Here is a 22556-nt window from a genome sequence, read left to right as displayed (position 1 = left end):
CGAGCCTGACCACCCGATCCCGTTAGTCCCCTCTTACGACAAGCATAGTCGCCTTTTACGGCAAGCATGAGTTATACATATACATATTATCATGTCATTGGTTTTCAAACTTAGTTCCACCCGCACAGTGTACGTTTGCTATCTGCATAACTTTGGATTTTCTAATTTAACCCATATGTCCCTTGCATATTTGGCCGATACATCCCTTCCGGCGAACTTCTTCCTCTGTGCAAATTCACACACGTTCGGCCTTCTATTTGGATTATATTCGCTTCTGGGGATAGCTTTATGACCTGCGCCAACAACCTTTGCAAGGATGCCTGTGATATGAACATCCTCCATGTTCATGTACGGCATGTATTCTGCTGCTTCGAGGATCTGCATAGCCGTGTTGGTAGGCATCACATAGACATTGCCTTTCACATGAGGCGGGTATACACGAAAGGGATATGCATGATCACTCACTGCTAATTTCCCTGCAGTGTATCGCAACTGATTGGTAAAATATGGTCCGATGATCTTACTGTTCCAGGCCGTTGACCGTAAACGTTCTAGTAACCATGGGATATGTACAAACGAGTCCTCGTCGTTTTTCATTACGAATTTGGCGCTGGGACAATGGTCCTTCACCCACTGGAACCCGGATAGAACTTTATAGGTTAGATTGAAGTAACTTTCTGTGAAATTGGCTTGGACTATATCATGTTTCTCTGAAGCTTCCTTCAATAAGTCCTCATGCTTTGAAACATTTTCAGTTGTACCGAACAGAAACACAAGTCTGAAAACCTGCGATAAGGTTGTCCCTGCCCACGTGTTATTGTGGACGTTGCCCCAAGTCTCGCGTATCGCATCCCGGAAATCTCTGTGGGGGATCATCGACAGCACGATTATAATCAGATCCGTCTGACCGTCAGCACATATGTCACTAGAAATTGTAAATTTAAAATCCAGTGGAGTAACTTTGTGTTCCCGACGTTTGAAGAAGGTTGGGTTTTCATCAGGACGATTCCAAGTTTTAACTTTTAATTGTGGTTGCGGTTTTGGGGATGTTATTGGGTTTTTGTCGGATGGGATTCCCTTTTGGTCTGGTTGTGCCATTTTAACACTACTCACGGGCCGTGAGACGTTTACAGTTCGAATTATTGGTAGATGTGTGTTGCGATGTTCCGTTTCGCTGCCTGATATGGTTCTTAGTTTTGTACCGTTAATGTAGACTCCAGCTAGACGTATGTCAGTAATGGGATAATTGAAAGCCACCAGAAAAGCAATAGTTGATACGACCGTCAGGACCAGAAAACAGGACCTAATGATCCTTCCAGGTAGGCGGGCAAACATACCGGGCACCTTTTGTGTTTCTGAAACGCAAACATGAAAATATGTAAATAAAATGTCATTTATCGAAGGATACGTTACCAATTTAGTATAAAATTGCGTAAACATTGACATAAACATTTATGTCCGGGCACTGAATGTCCACAGAGAGAGAGAGAGTCGTTGGCTGTACAGTAAGATATAACAGATCGCTAATGTACTGTTTTTCTACGATTACGTGTTCATAGGGCTTACCCGTGAAGATCCGGGGTAGAATAGGTCTTCAGCAACCCATGCTTGCCGTAAGAGGCGACAAACGGGATCGGGTGGTCAGGCTCGCTGACTTGTTTGATGCATGTCATCGTATCCCAATTGCGTGGATCGATGCTCATGACATTGATCACTGGATTGTCTGATCCAGACTCGATTATTTACAGACCGCCGTCATATAGCTGGATTTATTGCTGAGGGCGGCGTTAAACAACAAACCAACCAACCAACCACAGTGTAGTTGCCACAAGATTGTCTTCGCAACAGCTCACAGATCTTGAACACTGTCCTCTTACTGAACCTTTCCAGCTCTATCAAAGCAGGTTGGTATGCATCTCAACAGACATTCATGCATATTCCGCTTCCGCATATTAAGCTGACACGCCGATATGACTGGAATACTGTTAAAAGCGGCGTGAAACCCAACTCACTCACAGTTTCCTTTGGGGATTAAACATGATTGTCTTGTTATCGTTATCAATGATCGGTTATTAAATTATTAAATGTATTTCCTTTCCGACAATGGCCTAATCAATATATGTATATTTGAGCAACATAACAGACACTACGTTATTGACATAGTAGCCACAGCCGACCTTTGTAATCGTTAGTAATACAATATTCATTCTTCTTGCGCAAATACACTGACACACGATGAAAATGCAGAGTGAAACTTGGTAAATAATTCTCATCGAACTGACAGAAAACGAAGAAATTAGTATGTGGTAGTTAGACTTGAATATGATAATATTAATAATAATAATAATAATAATCATCATCATCATCATCATCATCATCATATAGCGACAAAACCCTTTCCATATCCAATAGAAATATCTGCATAAAGCAGAAGCGATTGTACAATTCCGACTATATCATGAGCATGTGGTTATGAATCACTATCAAAAGGTAATGATACGAGGTGTTCGCGACAAGGTGATCGAATCCTGCCCCACTGGTGGCACCCGTCACAAACACATGCAAAGACAAGTTAATTGTTCACCCGAAAAAAATGGGAAAATTGTCAAAATACATGTCAAAATAAGGAATTGCATCGGACATCATTTTTGTCACTGATGCGTCAAATTCGGAAATGTCCTCGACATGTCTACCATAAGACTTTTTGAAAGCTTTACTGAGGCCTTGATGTTGTAACCTTGACCAAACGCTTAATCCTCTTTGAAATCTTTGGTAATAAGAGCATGCTCGACTGTCCTTCTGAGCAAGATTCGAATGTCAGTGACATACCTGGCCATAAGCTTCCAGTAACTTGTTACTTATCAAGAGTCAAAATCCAAAATGCATTTTCAAAGTGTTTCAGTATTTATTATTGACTAATATAAGTATGCTTCGCGATAAATCGGAAAGAATAATGAAGAACGGAGCGTGGTTTACTTCACGATAAAACATTGTTCTATCATGACGTCATTTCCGGAGATTCGAAGATGCGCTCGCAACTTGATGACGTCGTATGTTTGACGCCGTTATTTTGGAGAGGGGAGTGTCTAGTAAGTTGTTCCCCATAGATGTAGCTGGGCAAAGCAGATAAAGGCGATGGACGAACGATCGCATCCCAAACCAGGAGAGATATGACGACGGTATTGGGAGAAAGGGTACAGGTAATCGACGTGATGATTGTGAGAATATGCGGGAAAGACCCACCTGTGCATAGAATGGACTTGAGGGAATCTATTGAGGGAGTCATCATGATTTAAATACGGGTAAATATTTTTAAAGCGTATACATTTTATCATCATCCTTAAAGAGGCTGTAGATAATGTTGATGTCTCATATAAGAAATAAACAACTCGTGGCCGCTGTCGTACAATAAAAGACTCTCTTCATTTCTTAAATCAACATCTGTATAAATTAAATAATAGTTACATTTAAAGTGAGTGAGTTTGATTTTACGCCGCTTTTAGCAATATTCCAGCAATATCACGGCAGGGGACATCAGAAATGGGCTTCATGCAGTGTACCCATGTCGGGAATTGAACCCGGATCTTCGGCGTGATAAGCGAACGCTTTACCTCTAAGCTACCCGACCGCCCCTCACATTCATAGGGACGGCAGGCATACAATCCAATTTCATACACGTTGGTGGCCATATGGACTTATTCCGCTTGAATGTAGCTGCCAAATAGAGCTTGGGTTAGATTCCCACATAACCCTCTCTGTGGGTTTATCCCGAGCAGTGAAACATGGACTAATAAATATTCCATGGTGTCTATTATTACACAAATGTCTATCCAATCGTTTTCTTTTCCTGATTGCTTGTGATATACAGCTATCGTGTGAGAATTGTATACTTATATAATCTGATTAAATACATGTACAGTAAACTACGGTTAAAATGAATTTAAATGGACCACTTATGTTAAGTCGTTATAACCGTAGTTCGTTATAGGCACATATGTAGCATATATACAGCAAATGGACGGGACCAAAAAAACAGTTCGCAATATCCGTCAGTTCGGTACAAGCGTGTTCGTTATAAACGTAGTATACTCTACATAGATCGCAGCACACGGTCTTTGTGAAGGCTTATGGCCTTAGTATTGCTGGAACTCCGTCCCGTGAATACCGTTTCAATTGGTCTTCAGCTACCCATACATGTCCTAGGAGGCAACTAACGATATCGGGTGGTCAGGCTCGTTGACCTGGTTGATGCATGTCATCATACCCAATCCCAACAAACAAAGATAACACGCTTTAACGAGCCTGAGAAACTCGATGCTCACAAACCATGTCCGTAGCCGTGGCCTTGTTTTCTGTGGATTTAAAAATCCTGTCACTTTATTGTGAAATTGATTCGTTATTTGTCGCTATAAATTGATCGTAATTAATCATTTGAAATTGGTTAGGTTTATCTAATGATTAATGGGTGATAATCCCTTTAATGGTAGGGCTTCTATTGTGTTCCCGTTCCTGGCGTAAAGTATAAATGCCTTAATGCTGTCACGTTTCGGATGCAGATTCTACCCAAAAGGTCCATATAGTGAACAAAAAAACTTACAGATCATGAATTTGTTTTGAAATATTTTTTTAAATGAAGACGGAGAACACAATTTCATAAAATTGGTTGGTTGGTTTGTTGTTTTACGCTGCACTCAGCAATATTCCAGCTATATGACGGCGGTCTGTAAACAATCGAGTCTGAACCAGACAATCCAGTGATTGACATCATGAGCAATTGCGATCGATGACATGCATCCATTAAGTCAGCGAGCCTGACCACCTGATCCCGTTAGTCGCCTTTTACGACAAGCATAGTCGCCTTTTATGGCAAGCATGGGTTGCTGGAGAACTATTCTACCCCGGATCTTCACGGGTCACTTTCATAAAAATATTACCTAAATATTTATGATCTCTAACGGATGTTTTTCAGTTTTCTTGAGCTGAAGAGAGTGGATGAGTATGCTTTTTACCATTAGTCCAGTATTATCATGGCGCGGGACACCAAGAATTGGCTTCACTCATTGTCCCCATGCGGAACGGCCCGCATAGCCAATGCTTTAACTACCGGGTTACCCATCGCCCCTAGCAATACAATAATAGAACCGTGTACAGTTTTACTAAGTTTGAACACCAGTGACATAAGAAGATGTATAATGTTGTCACTTGTCACGTGTAACGGGATCGGGTGGTCGTTTCCTAATTGCGAAGATCGATGCTCATGATATAAATCACGGGATTGTCTAGTCCACACCCGATTATTTACAGACCGCCGTCATATATCAACCAACCAACCAACAAACAAACAAGCAACAACAAATAAGCTGCCCCGTTGATATTCTGGAGCAAACACTCCCATGTGTTTAAAGCCAGAAGGATTAAACCTAAAATCTGCCTTATTTGGCAAAGAATGGTTTAAAACTTGCATAAAAACGAAAAAGGCTAAATGTCCAACAACAACTTTGTTCACAATGTTCATAGTCATTTTCATATTTAATGGCAAACTTTACAGCACATAGTTTTTCGTTTTTCTCTCAAAAGCGACACGACACTTTGATACTCATACGGTAATTTAATGTAATCTGTTTAATATCTTCAATTGTGTACTACTTCATGTGACCAAGATTGTTTCGTTAATTGAGAAAATAAGCGACCCAATATCGAAAACACAAACCAGTACATAAATGCATCTTACCGGTAAACAGTCGGTGCTTAACTCACGGAGAAATTCCTGCTTGTGTGATACGAGAACAATACCCCACATTTGTTTATGTAATGGACTTACTTGATTCACGTGACCTTCATGTATTCATATTAATCATATGCCCTTGGCAGTTGGACAATCACACAACCATTGTACACTGGCTGTTGCCAAATGATCCATTTACATTACATTCTCACGGGTAGGAAGGCGATGGAGTATACACACAAAGATTATGTCATGGGGTTTTGTCGCGAAAGCTGCTCATATCCGTACAATATATAATCTCCTCGTTTGTTTGTCGCTTCCTTGAGTCACGCGACTTCGCACGTAAGGCAACAAACACCTTTTCTACGTACTTTGTGTGAGTGTTGCTATCGTTCGAGTAGGACATGCTTACTTTTTATGCAAACACCTGGTGTCATCTCTCTGATTATTAGTGATCCACTCATATTATTTGTACCACTATTTCCCCTTTTTCTCCCATTGGAATCTGTTTCGGAAGAAAGTTGAGACCGATTATTCTTTGACGTTGAACTTTTCTATTTCAGTCACTGACTGTTGTCACAGACTGAAAAATAAAACGTCAACGTCAAAGAATAATCAGTTGACGTTGAACTTTTCTATTTCAGTCATTGACTGTGTTCACAGACAGAAAAATAAAACGTCAACGTCAAAGAATAATCAGTTGACGTTGAACTTTTCTATTTCAGTCATTGATGTTCACAGCCTGAAAAATAAAACGTCAACGTCAAAGAATAATCAGTTGACGTTGAACTTTTCTATTTCAGTCACTGATGTTCTTACGCAAATCATTGGTTGCTGGGATTTAATATAGCACGTCAAGGGAACAGCACTCACTCACATGCACGCAAGCACGCACGCACGCACGCACACAAAGGCGCGGGCACACACACGCACGCACGCACGCACGCACACACACACACACACACAGAGGAACACACAACAGGCAGTACACCGATCATCACTTTTATCCCTTTCGGCTGATCACTTTCAAGTAGGTTCAAACGGCGTCTAGATTCATACAGATTAGACACATTTCATAACTTTAACACTGCTGATTACTATTACCCTTCAGATCACTTAGCTGAATTCTGATTGGTTAATAGCCAATGGATGCTGAACCGTATAAATCAATTTGATCACCTCGTAATTATAAAATGGCATTTTACCATTATTACCTCAGCGTGGTACATGTACATCTTAACAGTGTTACATTTAATTCCGTGTACGTGGCGATAGGTTAGAACAATAAATCAAAAACTGAAACGGCCGGACTGAAACGGCTCAGTACTTGTTATTAGAATGACTTTCCGACATGACATGCCTCAGTACTCGTTATCATCATGACTTTCCGATATGATATGACTCAGTACTTGTTATTATCATGACTTTCCGATTTGATATGACTCAGTACTTGTAATTATCATGACTTTCCGATATGATATGACTCAGTACCTGTAATTATCATGACTTTCCGATATGATATAACTCAGTACCTGTAATTATCATGACTTTCCTACATGATATGACTCAGTATGTGTTATTAGAATGACTTTCCGACATGACATGCCACAGTACTTGTTATTATCATGACTTTCCGATATGATATGTCTCAGTACTTGTTATAATCATGACTTTCCGATACGATGTGGCTGAGTACTTGTTATTTTCATGACTTTCCGATATGATATGACTCAGTACGTGTTATTAGAATGACTTTCCGATATGATATGGCTCAGTACTTGTTATTATAATGACTTTCCGATATATGGCTCAGTACTTGTTATTATCATGACTTTCCGACATGACATGCCTCAGTACTCGTTATCATCATGACTTTCCGATATGATATGACTTAGTACTTGTTATTATCATGACTTTCCGATATGATATGGCTCAGTACTTGTTATTATCATGACTTTCCGATATGATGTGACTCAGTACTTGTTACTATCATTACATTCCGATATGAAATGCCTCAGTACTCGTTATCATCATGACTTTCCGATATGATATGGCTCAGTACTTGTTATTAGAATGACTTTCCGACATGACATGCCTCAGTACTCGTTATCATCATGACTTTCCGATATGATATGACTCAGTACTTGTTATTATCATGACTTTCCGATATGATATGGCTCAGTACTTGTTATTAGAATGACTTTCCGACATGACATGCCTCAGTACTCGTTATCATCATGACTTTCCGATATGATATGACTCAGTACTTGTTATTATCATGACTTTCCGATATGATGTGACTCAGTACTTGTTACTATCATTACATTCCGATATGAAATGTCTCAGTACTTGTTATTATCATGACTTTCCGATATGATATGGCTCAGTACTTGTTATTAGAATGACTTTCCGATATATGGCTCAGTACTTGCTATTATCATGACTTTCCGATATGATATGTCTCAGTACGTGTTACTATCATTACATTCCGATATGATATGACTCAGTACTTGTTACTATCATTACATACCGATATGATATGACTCAGTACATGCAGCTATTATTATCCGACACGCTTGGGTTGCTGAAGACCTTTCATTTGAAATGGTTCTGTCATATTATCAGGTGCCTCAGGTAATAGTGAAAATAAATGATTTGAGTTGGGAAATATTAGATCGCCCTTTACAATTCTAAATCTATTGCTTATCTTTATTATTTCTATCAAAACTATAACCCACTAAAATCGATGCCCACAATGGAATCCTGCCTAGAATCAAGGGCCTTTTGGAACCCCCTGGCGTAAAATTCTATATTGACGTGGACGTAATGATTGAACTTAACTACAATGATAAATTGCGTAAATGTGAAACTTTAATGACAATCTGGTCAGCTAGACACATACTCCGCGAGGACGAAACACGCTTTTAAAATCTCGAATACTTCCCAACTCAAATTATTGATTTTCAACATGTGTTATTTATTCATTTACTCATTCAAGTATACCATCCCAATTGTACGGAGATGTTAAGAATGACGAAGGGGCTATAATTTATTCATTTCAACCACTGACTACGACTATAAATATCCATAACCAGGGCCCGTTTGTTCCCTGCATGAATAATAACATATGTCCGTTACAGACACTTCGAAAAAGTACCTTCTGGCATGCTCCCACTGCTAAGTAATCATTGATCAAGCAAGAATCAATAGCATTTGTGAAAAATGAGTCCTTAGAAGGTATATCATCATCAGAGCTGAAACTTGGCGTGAAGTACACACACACACACACACACACACACACACACACACACACACACACACACACACACACACACACACACACACACACACACACACACACACACACACACACACACACACACACAGGGTGTTGTAACAATGTTACCCAAACGTCCTTTTCTTCTTGCAGAATGTGGATATTTAGCTGCTTGTATCATACATGTTCATTCTTTTATCCTCAGTTCTTACGCCCAAAATATTTGAATAACAAAGTTGACAGTTATGTTTGTTAAGTTTGTTTGTTTGTTTGTTGTTTAACGCCGCACTCAGCAATATTCTAGCTTTAACACGGCGGTCTGTAAACAGTCGAGTCTGGACTAGACAATCCAGTGAATGACATGAACATCGATCCACGCAATTGGGATACGATGGCATGCATCAAGCAAGTCAGTGAGCCTGACCACCCGATCCCGTTAGGCGCCTCTTACGACAAGCACAGTCGCATTTTGTGACAAGCATGGGATGCCGAAGACGTATTCTACGTACCCCGGCTGTTAAGTGTGTCTTTGCTGACATGTTCAACTTTTATATATATGAGCTACAGTACCGTGACACTATTTGTTATACTACTGTGGATCAGTTCTTGGTACTTAATGAACGTTCGTTGTCGATAAAACGTACATGATTTCCACCCTATTAAATCAACTTTCTCACAACATATTAAGTTTTAATCCTACAATGCACTTCCGAACTGCTCCCTTAAATATCTACCTCTTTCCATATATATTGGTTAGATTTGGTAATGTGTGTTTACATGTTGTTTAGTATCGACCGTGTCTATTTTTAACAGCGGCGTTAAACACAAACCACCGTTATTGAAAATTATGCTCAACTTTTTAATCATATGTGATTAGCTACAGACGAGTATAACCATCACTTTACGCGTATCTACATGTATTTCGGTAAACCCAGAAATATGGAATATATCCAAATGTATACGTTTAACGAATTTCCTTTTTAATTTGTATGACTAAAATTGATGTTTTTACACAAGTGAGATAAATAGTATACTGTGTGCGTTTTAATAAGAAAGGAACGTCTGCACTGACTGTAGTCGATTATAATTTAATATCACTGTAATGGTTGGAATTTGCAAGAGATTTTTGCTACCCGATATTTTATAACTTTCTTCAGAATTTCTTGTTTCACTGATTTTCAGTGGTCCATTCATGTACTTTCCACAGCAACTTGCCCTTACGCCAAGTGAAGTCTGTTTCGGCTGGTTATATTCTCTTGCATTGACAATTTATATTAACTTGAACTGGGTCGATGTTTCTGCTGGTGAAATAAAGTCTCCGAGTCATCATAAACTCAGTAGCATTTATCTATGCTGAGTCAACTACAAAGGAAATGTTTGGGCCGAGATTTTAAAACTGCGCCGCACTGTGTTGAAAAATGAATATATTTCTTAACGTTTTTCTTTACTTACAAGCAGAAAGATTTCTGCACTTGTACACAGCAGACGTACACACCCAGACGAAAAACGTCTTAGAAAGAAAGTGAGTGAGTGAGTGAGTGAGTATTGTTTTACGCCGCTTTTAGCAATTATCCAGCAATATCACGGCGGGGGACACCAGAAATGGGCTTCACACAATGTACCCATGTCGGGAATCGAACCCGGGTCTTCGGCGTGACGAGCGAACGCTTTAACCACTAGGCTACCCGACCGCCCCTCTTAGAAAGAAAGGTGAGAAGTCGAATCCAATATGCCTCAAAGAGTCATTTTAGAACATGCAAAACCATAGTTGTGATGCAGAGTGTACCAAAGAAGTCATTTGGAGAGAGCTTCGACTTGCATTTTCAGAGAAGAATATGGAAGAAATGTACTCTGAAAGAGCTCAAAATGAACTTGGAAAACCTTACATCCAATATGGCTGCCAATGTGCATGACCTATGAAATGTCCAAAGAGCTTAAGAACAAAACGTGACTGGCATCCGATGCTGCTTAAACGTGCCAAATTTGACAGCGATTTGATAAGCTGTTGAGCAGCAATGTCGTTTTAAAAGAAATAATTTCGAATTATCTGTCATCAGTCTCGTGACCGACGAGTGTAAGTTTTCTTTGTTGATCTGCTGGGGATTTCTGAGACAGAATCGTACGACTGGTTCTTGAGTCACAGATGGTACAGAAATTTGCGAAATACTACTACTACTACTACTACTACAACTACTAATACTACTACAACTACAACTACTACTACTACTACTACTACTACTACTACTACTACTGCTACTACTGCTACTAACTTGAGATGTATTTGCACTATTTGAACTTATTGAACTTATTGCCAATGTATCCACTCTAAAAAAACCGAGTTGAGTCCTTTTCTAATGACATGGGCATGTCCTTTAGACTTGACAAATGCAACATTCTTCTTCTGAAACGTGACAGGGTAGAAGAGGGAGGGTCAGTCAGTTTACTTGGAGGAGGAGTTATTGACCATCTCGTGGAAGGTCAGGCCTTCACGTTCTTAGGGATGCAGGTAAGGGAGAAACTCCAGAATGTCCATATCAAGGACAAACTTCGGGCAGAGTACAAATTTAGACAATCTGGAGTTCAGAGCTGAACGCTCGCAATAGAATTAAAGCCACAAATACTTATGCTGTACCCGTCCTTTCGTATTCTTTTGGTGTTGCTGATTGGAAGAAACAAGACATTCACGGTATTGACACCCTAACACGAAGAATCATGTCAAACAAGAGATCCAATCACGCCCGCTCTTCCTTCAATCGCTTATATTTACCAATCATAATGGGAGGGCGTGGTTTGATTAACGTGGAGGCTTTTCATGATAGAATTGTATTGGGCACATTTGCACACATTTATTTGTCTGATGATCCTCTTGTGCAGCATGTCAAGGCTCATGATGAAAACAAGGCATTCCACAGTTTTCGTAAACAAGCAAAGGATGTGGGACATAATCTCAACGTCAATGTTGACTTTTTCATGTTCCTGTACTGCTGAACGGTACAGAAATGAGTGTCAACCAAGCGAAGTGCCATATCAAATCGACCCAGACTCAGTTTTTCAAGGAAAGGCTATCTGAACGACCACTGCTTCGCGTTTATGTGCAGTTTGTTGATGAGGTCAGCAACCCTGCAGAGTCGTTCGTTTGGATCAAATAGGCTGGTCTGAAAAGTGAAACAGAAGGCTTTCCGTTTACTGCTCAGGACCAGTCAATGTGGGATTTTCATCAAAATGTAAATATGAAATGTAGATGATGCAATGGATTTAATGAGACTGTCCAGCACATTGTCAGTGGATGCCCAGTTTTGGCACAAACACAGTATCTTAAACGACATGATGGTGTAGCTCCATCATTTTATTACCGTCTTCGCCATGTTTGTGGTTTTGACACAGAGGTCTATCCATGGTACGACCCGGAATATGTAGAGGGCGTCATGGAAAATGATCAATTCAAAATTCTCATGAATAGGCCCATTTACAGCCTCAGACGTATCCAGGCCAACAAACCTGATCTTGTCCTTTTTGATAAATCCAGTGAAATCGTTTATATCATTGAGTTTTCTGTCCCTTTTGACAGTAATGTGATTGACAAGATTGAGGAAAAACATGGCAAATATGCAGACCGAGCTTTCGAAATGTCACGCTTGCATCCCAAGTACCAAGTTGTCCGACTCCCCATTGTTCTCGGTGCCTCCCAATCTGTTGACAGACATTGGGAGGGTACCCGGGTTTGTTACCAGGAATACAGCCCTTCTGACAATCTGGGTAATGCAGAAGGCTGTAGTGTTTCACATTCTCAAGTTCTGGGTGGGTTTGACTAGGCATCGCTTCCTGGGAGAAGTCCAATTCGCTGTCTGGGCTGCGTGTAGAGGGGGCAAGGGCCCTGAGCTGATGATGAGCCTAACCAGCCTGACTGTGCCAGGATCACCCAAACCCTCTTTGTTGCATTTTTAATTTTTATCTGTACATAATAATAATAATAATAATGATTACGATGATGATAATATTTTTGAAAATATGATAAATCGAACAGTTACGTAATATGGCAATCGGCCATTCTGATCAGTAACAAGGGATTTCCCACTTTAAATTACCTTAGTGCTTCAAGTATGTCACATCCTTGGATAATATTTTTAAATATGTTTATCAATATCGTAGTAATCAATATCGATTGTTCAAGGCCACAAACAGCAACAGTCCAGCCATATCAGGGCGGCCTGTATATAATTGACTCTGGACCAGGCAAACTATTACACTTATTCAGCGATATGCACACATGTGTGTGTGGCTGCTTTGACTGGTCCGTCATTGTACGCCATATTTTTTAAAGTGAGTGAGTGAGTACGCCGCTTTTAGCAATATTCCAGCAATATCACGGCGGGGGACACCAGAAATGGGCTTCACACAGTGTACCCATGTCGGGAATCGAACCCGGGTCTTCGGCGTGACGAGCGAACGCTTTAACCACTGGGCTACCCGAACTTGAACTGGGTCGATGTTTCTGCTGGTGAAATAAAGTCTCCGAGTCATCATAAACTCAGTAGCATTTATCTATGCTGAGTCAACTACAAAGGAAATGTTTGGGCCGAGATTTTAAAACTGCGCCCCACTGTGTTGAAAAATGAATATATTTCTTAACGTTTTTCTTTACTTACAAGCAGAAAGATTTCTGCACTTGTACACAGCAGACGTACACACCCAGACGAAAAACGTCTTAGAAAGAAAGTGAGTGAGTGAGTGAGTGAGTGAGTATTGTTTTACGCCGCTTTTAGCAATACTCCAGCAATATCACGGCGGGGGACACCAGAAATGGGCTTCACACAATGTACCCATGTCGGGAATCGAACCCGGGTCTTCGGCGTGACGAGCGAACGCTTTAACCACTAGGCTACCCGACCGCCCCTCTTAGAAAGAAAGGTGAGAAGTCGAATCCAATATGCCTCAAAGAGTCATTTTAGAACATGCAAAACCATAGTTGTGATGCAGAGTGTACCAAAGAAGTCATTTGGAGAGAGCTTCGACTTGCATCCCGATTTGATAGTGCTAGCCCGCTGAGATAACATGGAATTCCACGCAGACACAGTACATTTAGTCCGTACCGACCAGTCATTGTGTTTGCCTGTAAATGCCGAGCGACAGGCGTGGGTACAAGTACGATCTTGTAACGTCTTTTGGTGTGCCGAGACCAGGGGATCACCAACCTTCCGCTGCCTGGGCAGACGCTCTATCCGCAAGCCTTGGGAGGTATGTTTCACATACAGAACAGACACACGTATCCTCTCTTTTCTACACCCCCCACCCCCAACGCCCCCATGGTCATATAAACATATGATTGGATCCCATATAATAAACGATGCATACAATACAGGGAGAAAACAGCATAATCATATCATCTCACCTCGTCTGCACATGGCGTAGTCCTTGTGTCAAGGTCGTGATTTGAGATTATCTGCGCAACTGATAGTTCGTTGCATGTTATTTTTAAGGCTACAATTTAAACTGCGCAGTTAACCCTCCGAGTGGCATGTTTCATTTCTGATGCACTTTTTAAATATGAACACACCTGAGAATACGTAAAGGTCATATGGAAATTTAACCCTCCGAGTGTCATGTTTCATTTAAGAAGCATTGTTAAATATAAAAAAAATAAAACTCATTTTGTGAAAGCAGCTAGACTGTGTGTGACTTACAGCTATAGTAAAACTTATTCCGATACACATGCCAAGACACATTGACTCATGACATTTATCGACTCGAAACACTACACGAAGGTGACGGTGTTTTCCAAATCAGTGCATGCCAGGAAAGTCACAATTTTCAACAGCGTTCAATCATATATATTCGAATAACTCTTTATCATAAGTATATAATATCGCTCTGTGACCACTTACTATTAATTACGACATTAGAGTGCAAACTGCATGCATATATATGAATATAGGGGTGTATCTGCCTCTGTCTGCAAGCATAATTTGTACGGGTATATATACATCTGTATGTTTGTGCATGTGTGTATGTACATGTATGTGTGTATATATGTGTGCATGCGCGTGCGTGTGCGTGTGCGTGCGTGCGTGTGCGTGTGCTTGCGTGCGTGCGTGCGTGCGTGCGTAAGATATATGTAGGCTTGCATGTGTATTTGTGTTTATGTATTTATGTGTATATACAAGTACAACGTGTTCAAATAGACATTTAAGGTATGTTTATGTTCTTCTTCCAAACATGATGTTAATATATTTCTTAACATATAATGTGAATATGTTAATATATATAAAAAATAATTGTCTGTGCAAATACATTAGGGAAAGGGCCACCTAAGTTTGATAACTTTTGCCCAAACCATGTATGTCAATAAAATATGTTTAAAACAAACAAACAGAATTATAAAGTCTCACACAACGATCGACATTTCTCTTCTGACATGCTCAATTTCATTGCACTGTGATTACATTTCCCATTACTCTGCACGATTCCTACAACAGTAGAAGCGTCTCCGCAAGGTGGTTATCGTCATTGTACGCCATATTTTTTAAAGTGAGTGAGTGAGTACGCCGCTTTTAGCAATATTCCAGCAATATCACGGCGGGGGACACCAGAAATGGGCTTCACACATTGTACCCATGTTGGGAATCGAACCCGGGTCTTCGGCGTGACGAGCGAACGCTTTAACCACTGGGCTACCCGACCGCCCTGAAGTGATGGCTACGGTAACGCTGTTTGAACACCATATGACGGCGTGACGTCTTGATGTGGGAGAAATTCAGAATTGATGCAGCTCGCGATCATGGACGTCTAAGACTGTGGTGGAGGACGGGTGAGTTGCTGACACAGCTGGAGCTGTTTCCCGGGCGAATCTGAGATTCTCTACCCACGATCATGGCTTCTGAAATACCTGGGTGAGTGAGTGAGTGAGTGAATGTGGTTTTACGCCGCTTTTAGCAATATTCCAGCAATATCACGGCGGGGGACACCAGAAATGGGCTTCACACATTGTACCCATGTCGGGAATCGAACCCGGGTCTTCGAGCAAGTGACGGTGACGAGCGAACGCTTTAACCACTAGGCTACCCGACCGCCCCTATTTTTTAATGAAACCTTATCTGCCAAACAAGTGCTAGTTCGTTAACAGCCCTAATAACTGCCTTATTCTAACAGAGATTACAAAGTCACCAGTTGTGATCAGCGCAGCATGGGTTCCATGACGGAAATAAAGCCTCTTCCAGCACGCACAGATCTTTCATTTGTTTACTGAATAAACACACTGACAAATGTTTAGTGAATTAATTGAAAAATAGAGTTAACTTTTCTTTCTAGAAACACGATGAAATGGTAATTTAGATTCACTTTTACCTAACGGTGTGTGGTTTACTGACATCTGCTTTGTTATTTTGATTTCAAATGATAGCTTTCTTTTCACCAGGTAGGTTTTATGGGCCTTAGACGTGCCAGAACCCTGTTATCATGGGCCGAAACAAGCCCTGATTATGCAATCTTGCAGGTTGTTCTCTCTATTGGTGAAATGAAACACAACTAAATCCTATTTACTTCCCTTAAGTAGAGGATAATGTCCGATTAACTCTCAATTCCTTAAAAATAATGGAGCCAAGGCCCATTATTTTTAGGGAATGGAGAATTCCGAAGATATTCTACTACTGAAAACACATCCTTACACTTTGACAAAACATTCTCTTGCGAAAATATTTGAAAAATAATCCCGAAAGCTTTGTAAACTGTGTTTGTACTGTGTGAGTCGCCCATGCATGATGCACGAGGAATACGTTCTCTGCCGCTGTTGCACGTGCACCAAGCCCCGTCGCGAGCTGACATTTACAATGCATGGTACTCGGCTCGTCATAATTCCGTAGGGTCCTAAACTAGTATTGTACTAGTCGTTTGTACGTTGTCAAATGCATGCTGATGGGGATTTTAGCAAATGTAGAGCTTTGAACCAGGTGAGGTGAGGTGAAATGGAGTTTAACGTCGCTTTCAAGATTATTGCACTTATATAGCGACATGCATGCACGTGTGTGTGTGGCTGCTTGTACTTGTCCGGACTGATGCCGATTTACAGTTCTAGCCCACTGAGATACCATGTCGCAGTTTAACATGAATGCCCCACTCAGACAGAGTATACTGACTCCGAGCTGACCAGTCCATGTTTTAGTCCCTTAATGCCGAGCGCCAGACAGGGTAACAACAAGTATTATCTTTTGACGTCTTTTGGTATGACGTGGCCGGGGATCGAACCTCGAACCTTCCGCTCTACGGGCGGACGCTCGACCACGAGACCATGAAGGTAATTGAACTAGGGTATACATGTTTGCCTGAATATTTCGTCAAAGGCTTACCTTATTGCTTTGGATATGAACATTGGTATGGGTACTCTTTTTTATCCCAAGATTATGTACAATTTGATTTAGCGTTTAAGGAGTATGCAAATAATTGAACATATTTATAGTTACACGTCCCCAAATCAACGATGCGGGTTCGAACCCCGCTGGCGATACATTTTCTGTCAAACTTTGAAATCATTAATCACAAGGCTGTCCTAGTGCTTTACTATGACGCTGTGCGAGCATGTTTGCATGTGCACGTGCAGCATATTTTATGTGCGATGTGCTTGTGTGATATATTCTCCAAAATTCCATAGGGTAGGGGAATAGGGGATCTGTGCAAGATGTTAATGTATTCATACTTCTCCAGAGCACCTGATAAGCTAGTATTTGCGTAACATACGCAAACCACATTTGTGAATCCATAACCCATTTCAGTTACTTGATGAATTTGGATAACCCAATTAGAGCAATAGTGTAAGAGCTCTGTGCGTAATTACCCAATTGCGAACACAAATGTTTTTACATATCTTTTCTCGCTGAATGAATGGGGACGGTGGGGTAGCCTAGTGGGTAAAGCGTTCGCTCGTCACTCCGAAGACCCGGTTTCGAGTCCCATTTGGGTACAATGTGTGAAGCCCATTTCTGGTGTCCCCCGTCGTGATATTGCTAAAAGCGGTGTAAAACCATACTATCTCACTACTTATTAAATGTAGGCCTGGTGTATACAAAACGTCTACTGCAGTGAATAATTCACAAATGTGCAGCATCTCGCTTAATGTAACTTGTAACATTGTAATGAAGTTATGCAACACAACGCATGCAAATTAGAAGTTGAAACCAAAAACAGCATAGAAGTACAGTCAATTATTTTCAAAAAGGTCACTCATAACTTTACAAAACCTAACGGACAGGAAGAGAGTAATAATATAATATAATACCCCAACAAACTATCAATACTCAGTGTGAATGAGTAAACGCTCAATAGCTCAAATTTATTTGGAAACCCTGGTCTCCAACACTCCCACTCAATTGTCTTAGGAACTGTCAAGTTATGCTCTTGTACCACCGTCGGTGGTTTGTGGAGAAATAAAGAATCTGAATCTGAAGAACTGGCAACCCGATGAAGAGAAGTGATTAAGCTGGTGGTCTAACAACATACAAAGTCAAACCTGTGAGACCCGTGAAGATCCGGGGTAGAATAGGTTTTCAGCAACCCATGCTTGCAGTAAAAGGTGGCTATGCTTGTCGTCAAAGGCGACTAACGGAATCGGGTGGTCAGGCTCGCTGATTTGGTTGATGCATGTCATCGTATCCCAATTGCATGGATCGATGCTCGTGATATCAATCACTGGATTGTCTGGTCCAGACTCGTTTATATACAGACCGCCGTCATATAGCTGGAATATTGCTGAGTGCGGCGTAAAACAACCAACCAACCAACCCCGTCACAAACACATGCAAAGGCAAGTGAATTGATCACATGAAAAAAACATATGCAACAAGTCGAAAATAGGGAATTACATCGTTGGTAATGATCACTCCATGTCCACCACTTTACGTTAAGGAACCGTTGATTATGCCTTGAGTGTTGTAACCACGATCACACAACTTTTGATCAAGTCTAGAATACTTAAATTCTACGGACTAGCAATTAAAATAGCAAGAGTCATTGAGCATGGAGGAGTGATAACGCCACGGGAAGTTCATATCATGGAAACTAAAACGCGTGTTGTATGTTTTACGTTATTAATTTCAGTAACTGTTGTAATAATTACATTTTTGTATAACTTAGCAGTACTAGCAGCGCAAGACCTAATTTCGACCCGTGACGATCACACAACTTTTGATCAAGTCTGGAATACTTAAATTCTACGGACAAATGAAGAAGTTAACATGCTTTGTAATTGGCAACGTCAACGCCAGAGAATACGGGCGAGGAAATACTTATTGGACATGTATGTTTCACCATAAAGCTGTAATTTACATGAATAAATTCTGATTAAACTCTATCATACACTCGTATTATTTCCCTTGGGTAGTAAATTCAAAACGTCAATGCCAGAACGTTATCGTTATCGAATATCTGTCGATACACATTTCATACGACGTAAAAGGCAACTTATAATGACACCAGGTGTTTTCGAAGAGGTTGAGCATGTTTTGCTTTATCGATTACACCCTACACTCACACCATTGAAATTAACATAGCAAAAGTCAGTGAGCAAGGAGGAGTGAAAACACCACGTGAGTGAGTGAGTGAGTTTGGTTTAACGCAGTTTTTAACAGTATTCCTGTTATATCGCGGCGTGTCAGCTTAATGTGGGAGGAAAGCCCGAAGTGATGCAGGTCCCAGACGTTTACCACTTCGGTGAAACCGACGAGCACGGGTATGGTGCTCACAAAATTAGAAACCTAATCAGGGCGAACCGGGATTCGAACCCACAATCATAGGTTTCTGGCGTGCCCAAGTGACGCAACTCTGCACAGCGAATCGCGGCGCCTTAGACGATTGGGCCACCCGTGCCCCCGAAAACGTCACGTGAAGGTCATACTAAACTAAAACGCGACTTATATGTTTTACGTTGTTAATTTCAGTTGTAATGATTACATTTTGTATAACTAAGCAGTGCGAGCAGCTAGATGTAATTTCAAAGAATCGAGTGATCGTGGTTCGTGTTTGGTACGGTGGATCGAAGGAACTAGTTTCAGCGAGACCATGTTAGAGTTTTGTTTGTCACATTTGACTACATTTTGGATGTTTATTCACGTTTATTCGATTTTGTACTATGCCATGTTTTATACATAATTGCAATTTGACTCACATTAGGACGACTCTGCAGCGTTCGCTACTTAACTATGTGTACATTGGCAAACGCTTTTCGATATCCTTAAACGGGCAGTTATTGCTGTATGATATGGGCCGAGAAGGTACATGTCAATTCAATTAAGAAATTACATGTATCTATCAAACTCATGGAATAGAAGTTTAATGTATTTAATCACCATTGGATTCAGATAATAGGTGAGGTGAGGTGAGGTGAGGTGAGGTGGCGTTTAACTTCTCGTTCAAGATTATTCCACATATATAGCAGGTGCATACTCGTGTGAATATCTGCCTGTACTGGTCCGGAGAAATTGCAGTTTTACAGTGCTAGCCCACTGAGATACCATGGCGCAATTTAACATGAATACCTCACTCAGACACAGTGTACTGATTACGTACCGACCAGTCCGTGTTTTAGCCCCTTAATGCCGATTGCCAGACAGGGTAAGAACAAGTACCATCTTTCAAGCATTTTGATATGACGCAGACGGGGATCGAAAAACCGGCCTTCTGCTCTCTGGACAGACGCTCTACCACAAGACTATTCAGGCGGTTCCGTGTTGGTTTGTTTGTTATTTAAAGTCGCACTCAGCAATATTTCAGCTATATGACGGCGGTCTGTAAATAATCGAGTCTGGACCAGCCAATCCAGTGATTGATATCATGAGCATCGATCCACGCAATTGGGATCGATGGCATAATAAGCTGTGTACACAATGTCAACGTCCAAGGAATACAATTCAATTGTGACATGGTTCTCAACGTCAGATACTGATTTGGTACAACATCCAATTATCGACCAGTGACGATCCGGGGTAAAATAGGTCTTCAGCAACCCATGCGTGCCGTAAAAGGCGACTATGCTTGTCGCAAGAAGCGACTAACGGAATCGGGTGGTCAGGATCGCTGACGTTAAGCAGAAAACAAACATCTAATTACCAGGTATGGAACAAATATAGATCATTCCATCTATGTGTGTATATTCTAAATGTCCGAAAGTTGTGACAGACTTTATATATTTCCCTCACAAACATTTTGTTAGTACCACATAATACTCCAATGACCTCTGTATTTACCTGAAATTCCTTTCGTTGTATATCCATATCCCTAGATCTTTGTAACTCTTGTTATCTATACTTGGCCAATCATTATATTTTGGCGACTTTTAGTAAGCAGTGTCCAAGAATTACCTAAAAACGACCACGTGCCCAGAACATATACACGAGCAAGATATCTTCTCGAAAATTGAAATAATTGAAAATCAAGAAAGGTTGAACTACCTGTGCAAGGAGGTCGATGTCGCTCTTCCACAAATCCCATAACTCGGCTTGTACCTTTGTTTAGTCGGAGTGGCAGATGCAATAGAGTGACACAAGAGTGCGCTCCCAAACCGGGCGTGACTGACAGCTTCGCCAGCGGATCATTGTGAAATCACCTTGTGTGGAGACACGGGGAACAAACGTGGCCCTGACACTGCATATGTCCAATTAGAAATGGTTGAACTGTATCAAACAGCATATTGATTACCTGCTTTTACCTGAATGGTGCTGACACGCTATGTGTTTTTCATGTTGATGTTGCTATGGTGACGGACATGCCATGAAGGTTAAACTGTGAATGACACGCTTGACCTGTAGGATGAGTATCGGGAATATTTATTATTTATTATATATGAATTAGAGTGTTGCTATTGTTTTTACCTGGGACATGAACTGAGATTTAATCACAAGGAGGATGGAGAACGTTGATGTTGATAAATAATGAAATTCGTTTAATTACGATTTACTGAGACCAAAGGTTGGAAAGTTTATTTAATCAAATACTCAGTAAAAGATAGCAGGTGGATTGCACGCATGCAATACCTTATTTGTTTCATATTGATCAAGTCTGCACCAGACAAACCAGTGACTGGTATTGTGAGCAACATCCCGTCGGCGTACGGTTACAGGTAATCAAAAGTCACGTCACCAAACTTGACAACCGTATCCATTTAATATCTTACGGTAACGATAACTTCTAAGAGATTTCTTATGAATATGGAAAGGGTTTTGCCAGTGGCCCAGTCGTCGCTGTGCAGAGTTGTGTCCCTTGGGCATGCCAGAAACCTATGATTGTGGGGTCGAATCCCGGTTCGCCCGGATTATGTTTCTAGGTTTATCAGCATCATACCCGTGCTCGTGGGTTTCACCAAACTGTCCAGATACTTGTGTGTTATCTGACTTAAAATACAACATTATAGTAACAAAACACCTCGATTTAAAGTACAATCGGAAAGTTCAAATAAATTAATAAATAAATGAAAATAAAAACAACACAACCATTCTGCCCGGAAATGTCATGCAGAACATTTGTTTTTTATGAGAATCCTTTTCTTCGTGCTTCGATATCCGTGCAACATTTGAC

General features: G+C 40.8%; 1 protein-coding gene across 1 annotated transcript; it reads right to left on the bottom strand.

The window, feature by feature from the left end:
* Positions 1 to 138: 138 nt before the first annotated feature.
* Positions 139 to 21486, bottom strand: LOC139461831 (beta-1,3-galactosyltransferase 5-like). The gene is made up of 2 exons (XM_071243311.1): positions 21434 to 21486; positions 139 to 1355 (listed from the first exon to the last, which is right to left on the bottom strand). The coding sequence occupies exons 1-2, from the start codon at positions 21471 to 21473 to the stop codon at positions 139 to 141; spliced, it is 1257 nt and encodes a 418-aa protein (XP_071099412.1). The 5' UTR covers positions 21474 to 21486.
* Between the last annotated feature and the right edge of the window lie 1070 nt (positions 21487 to 22556).

Source organism: Haliotis cracherodii, unplaced genomic scaffold (genome assembly GCF_022045235.1).
Source record: "Haliotis cracherodii isolate W230 unplaced genomic scaffold, xgHalCrac1.p SCAF_15, whole genome shotgun sequence".
Taxonomy (NCBI): Eukaryota; Metazoa; Mollusca; class Gastropoda; order Lepetellida; family Haliotidae; genus Haliotis; species Haliotis cracherodii.
This window is presented reverse-complemented; position numbering and strand designations above follow the sequence as displayed.

Excerpts from the sequence above, each read along its gene's own strand:
- LOC139461831 (XM_071243311.1), bottom strand. The coding sequence starts at position 21,473 with ATGGGATTTGTGGAAGAGCGACATCGACCTCCTTGCACAG. Across the intron at positions 1,356-21,433 it reads ACATCGACCTCCTTGCACAG|AAACACAAAAGGTGCCCGGT; the intron begins GTAGTTCAACCT and ends TTTGCGTTTCAG.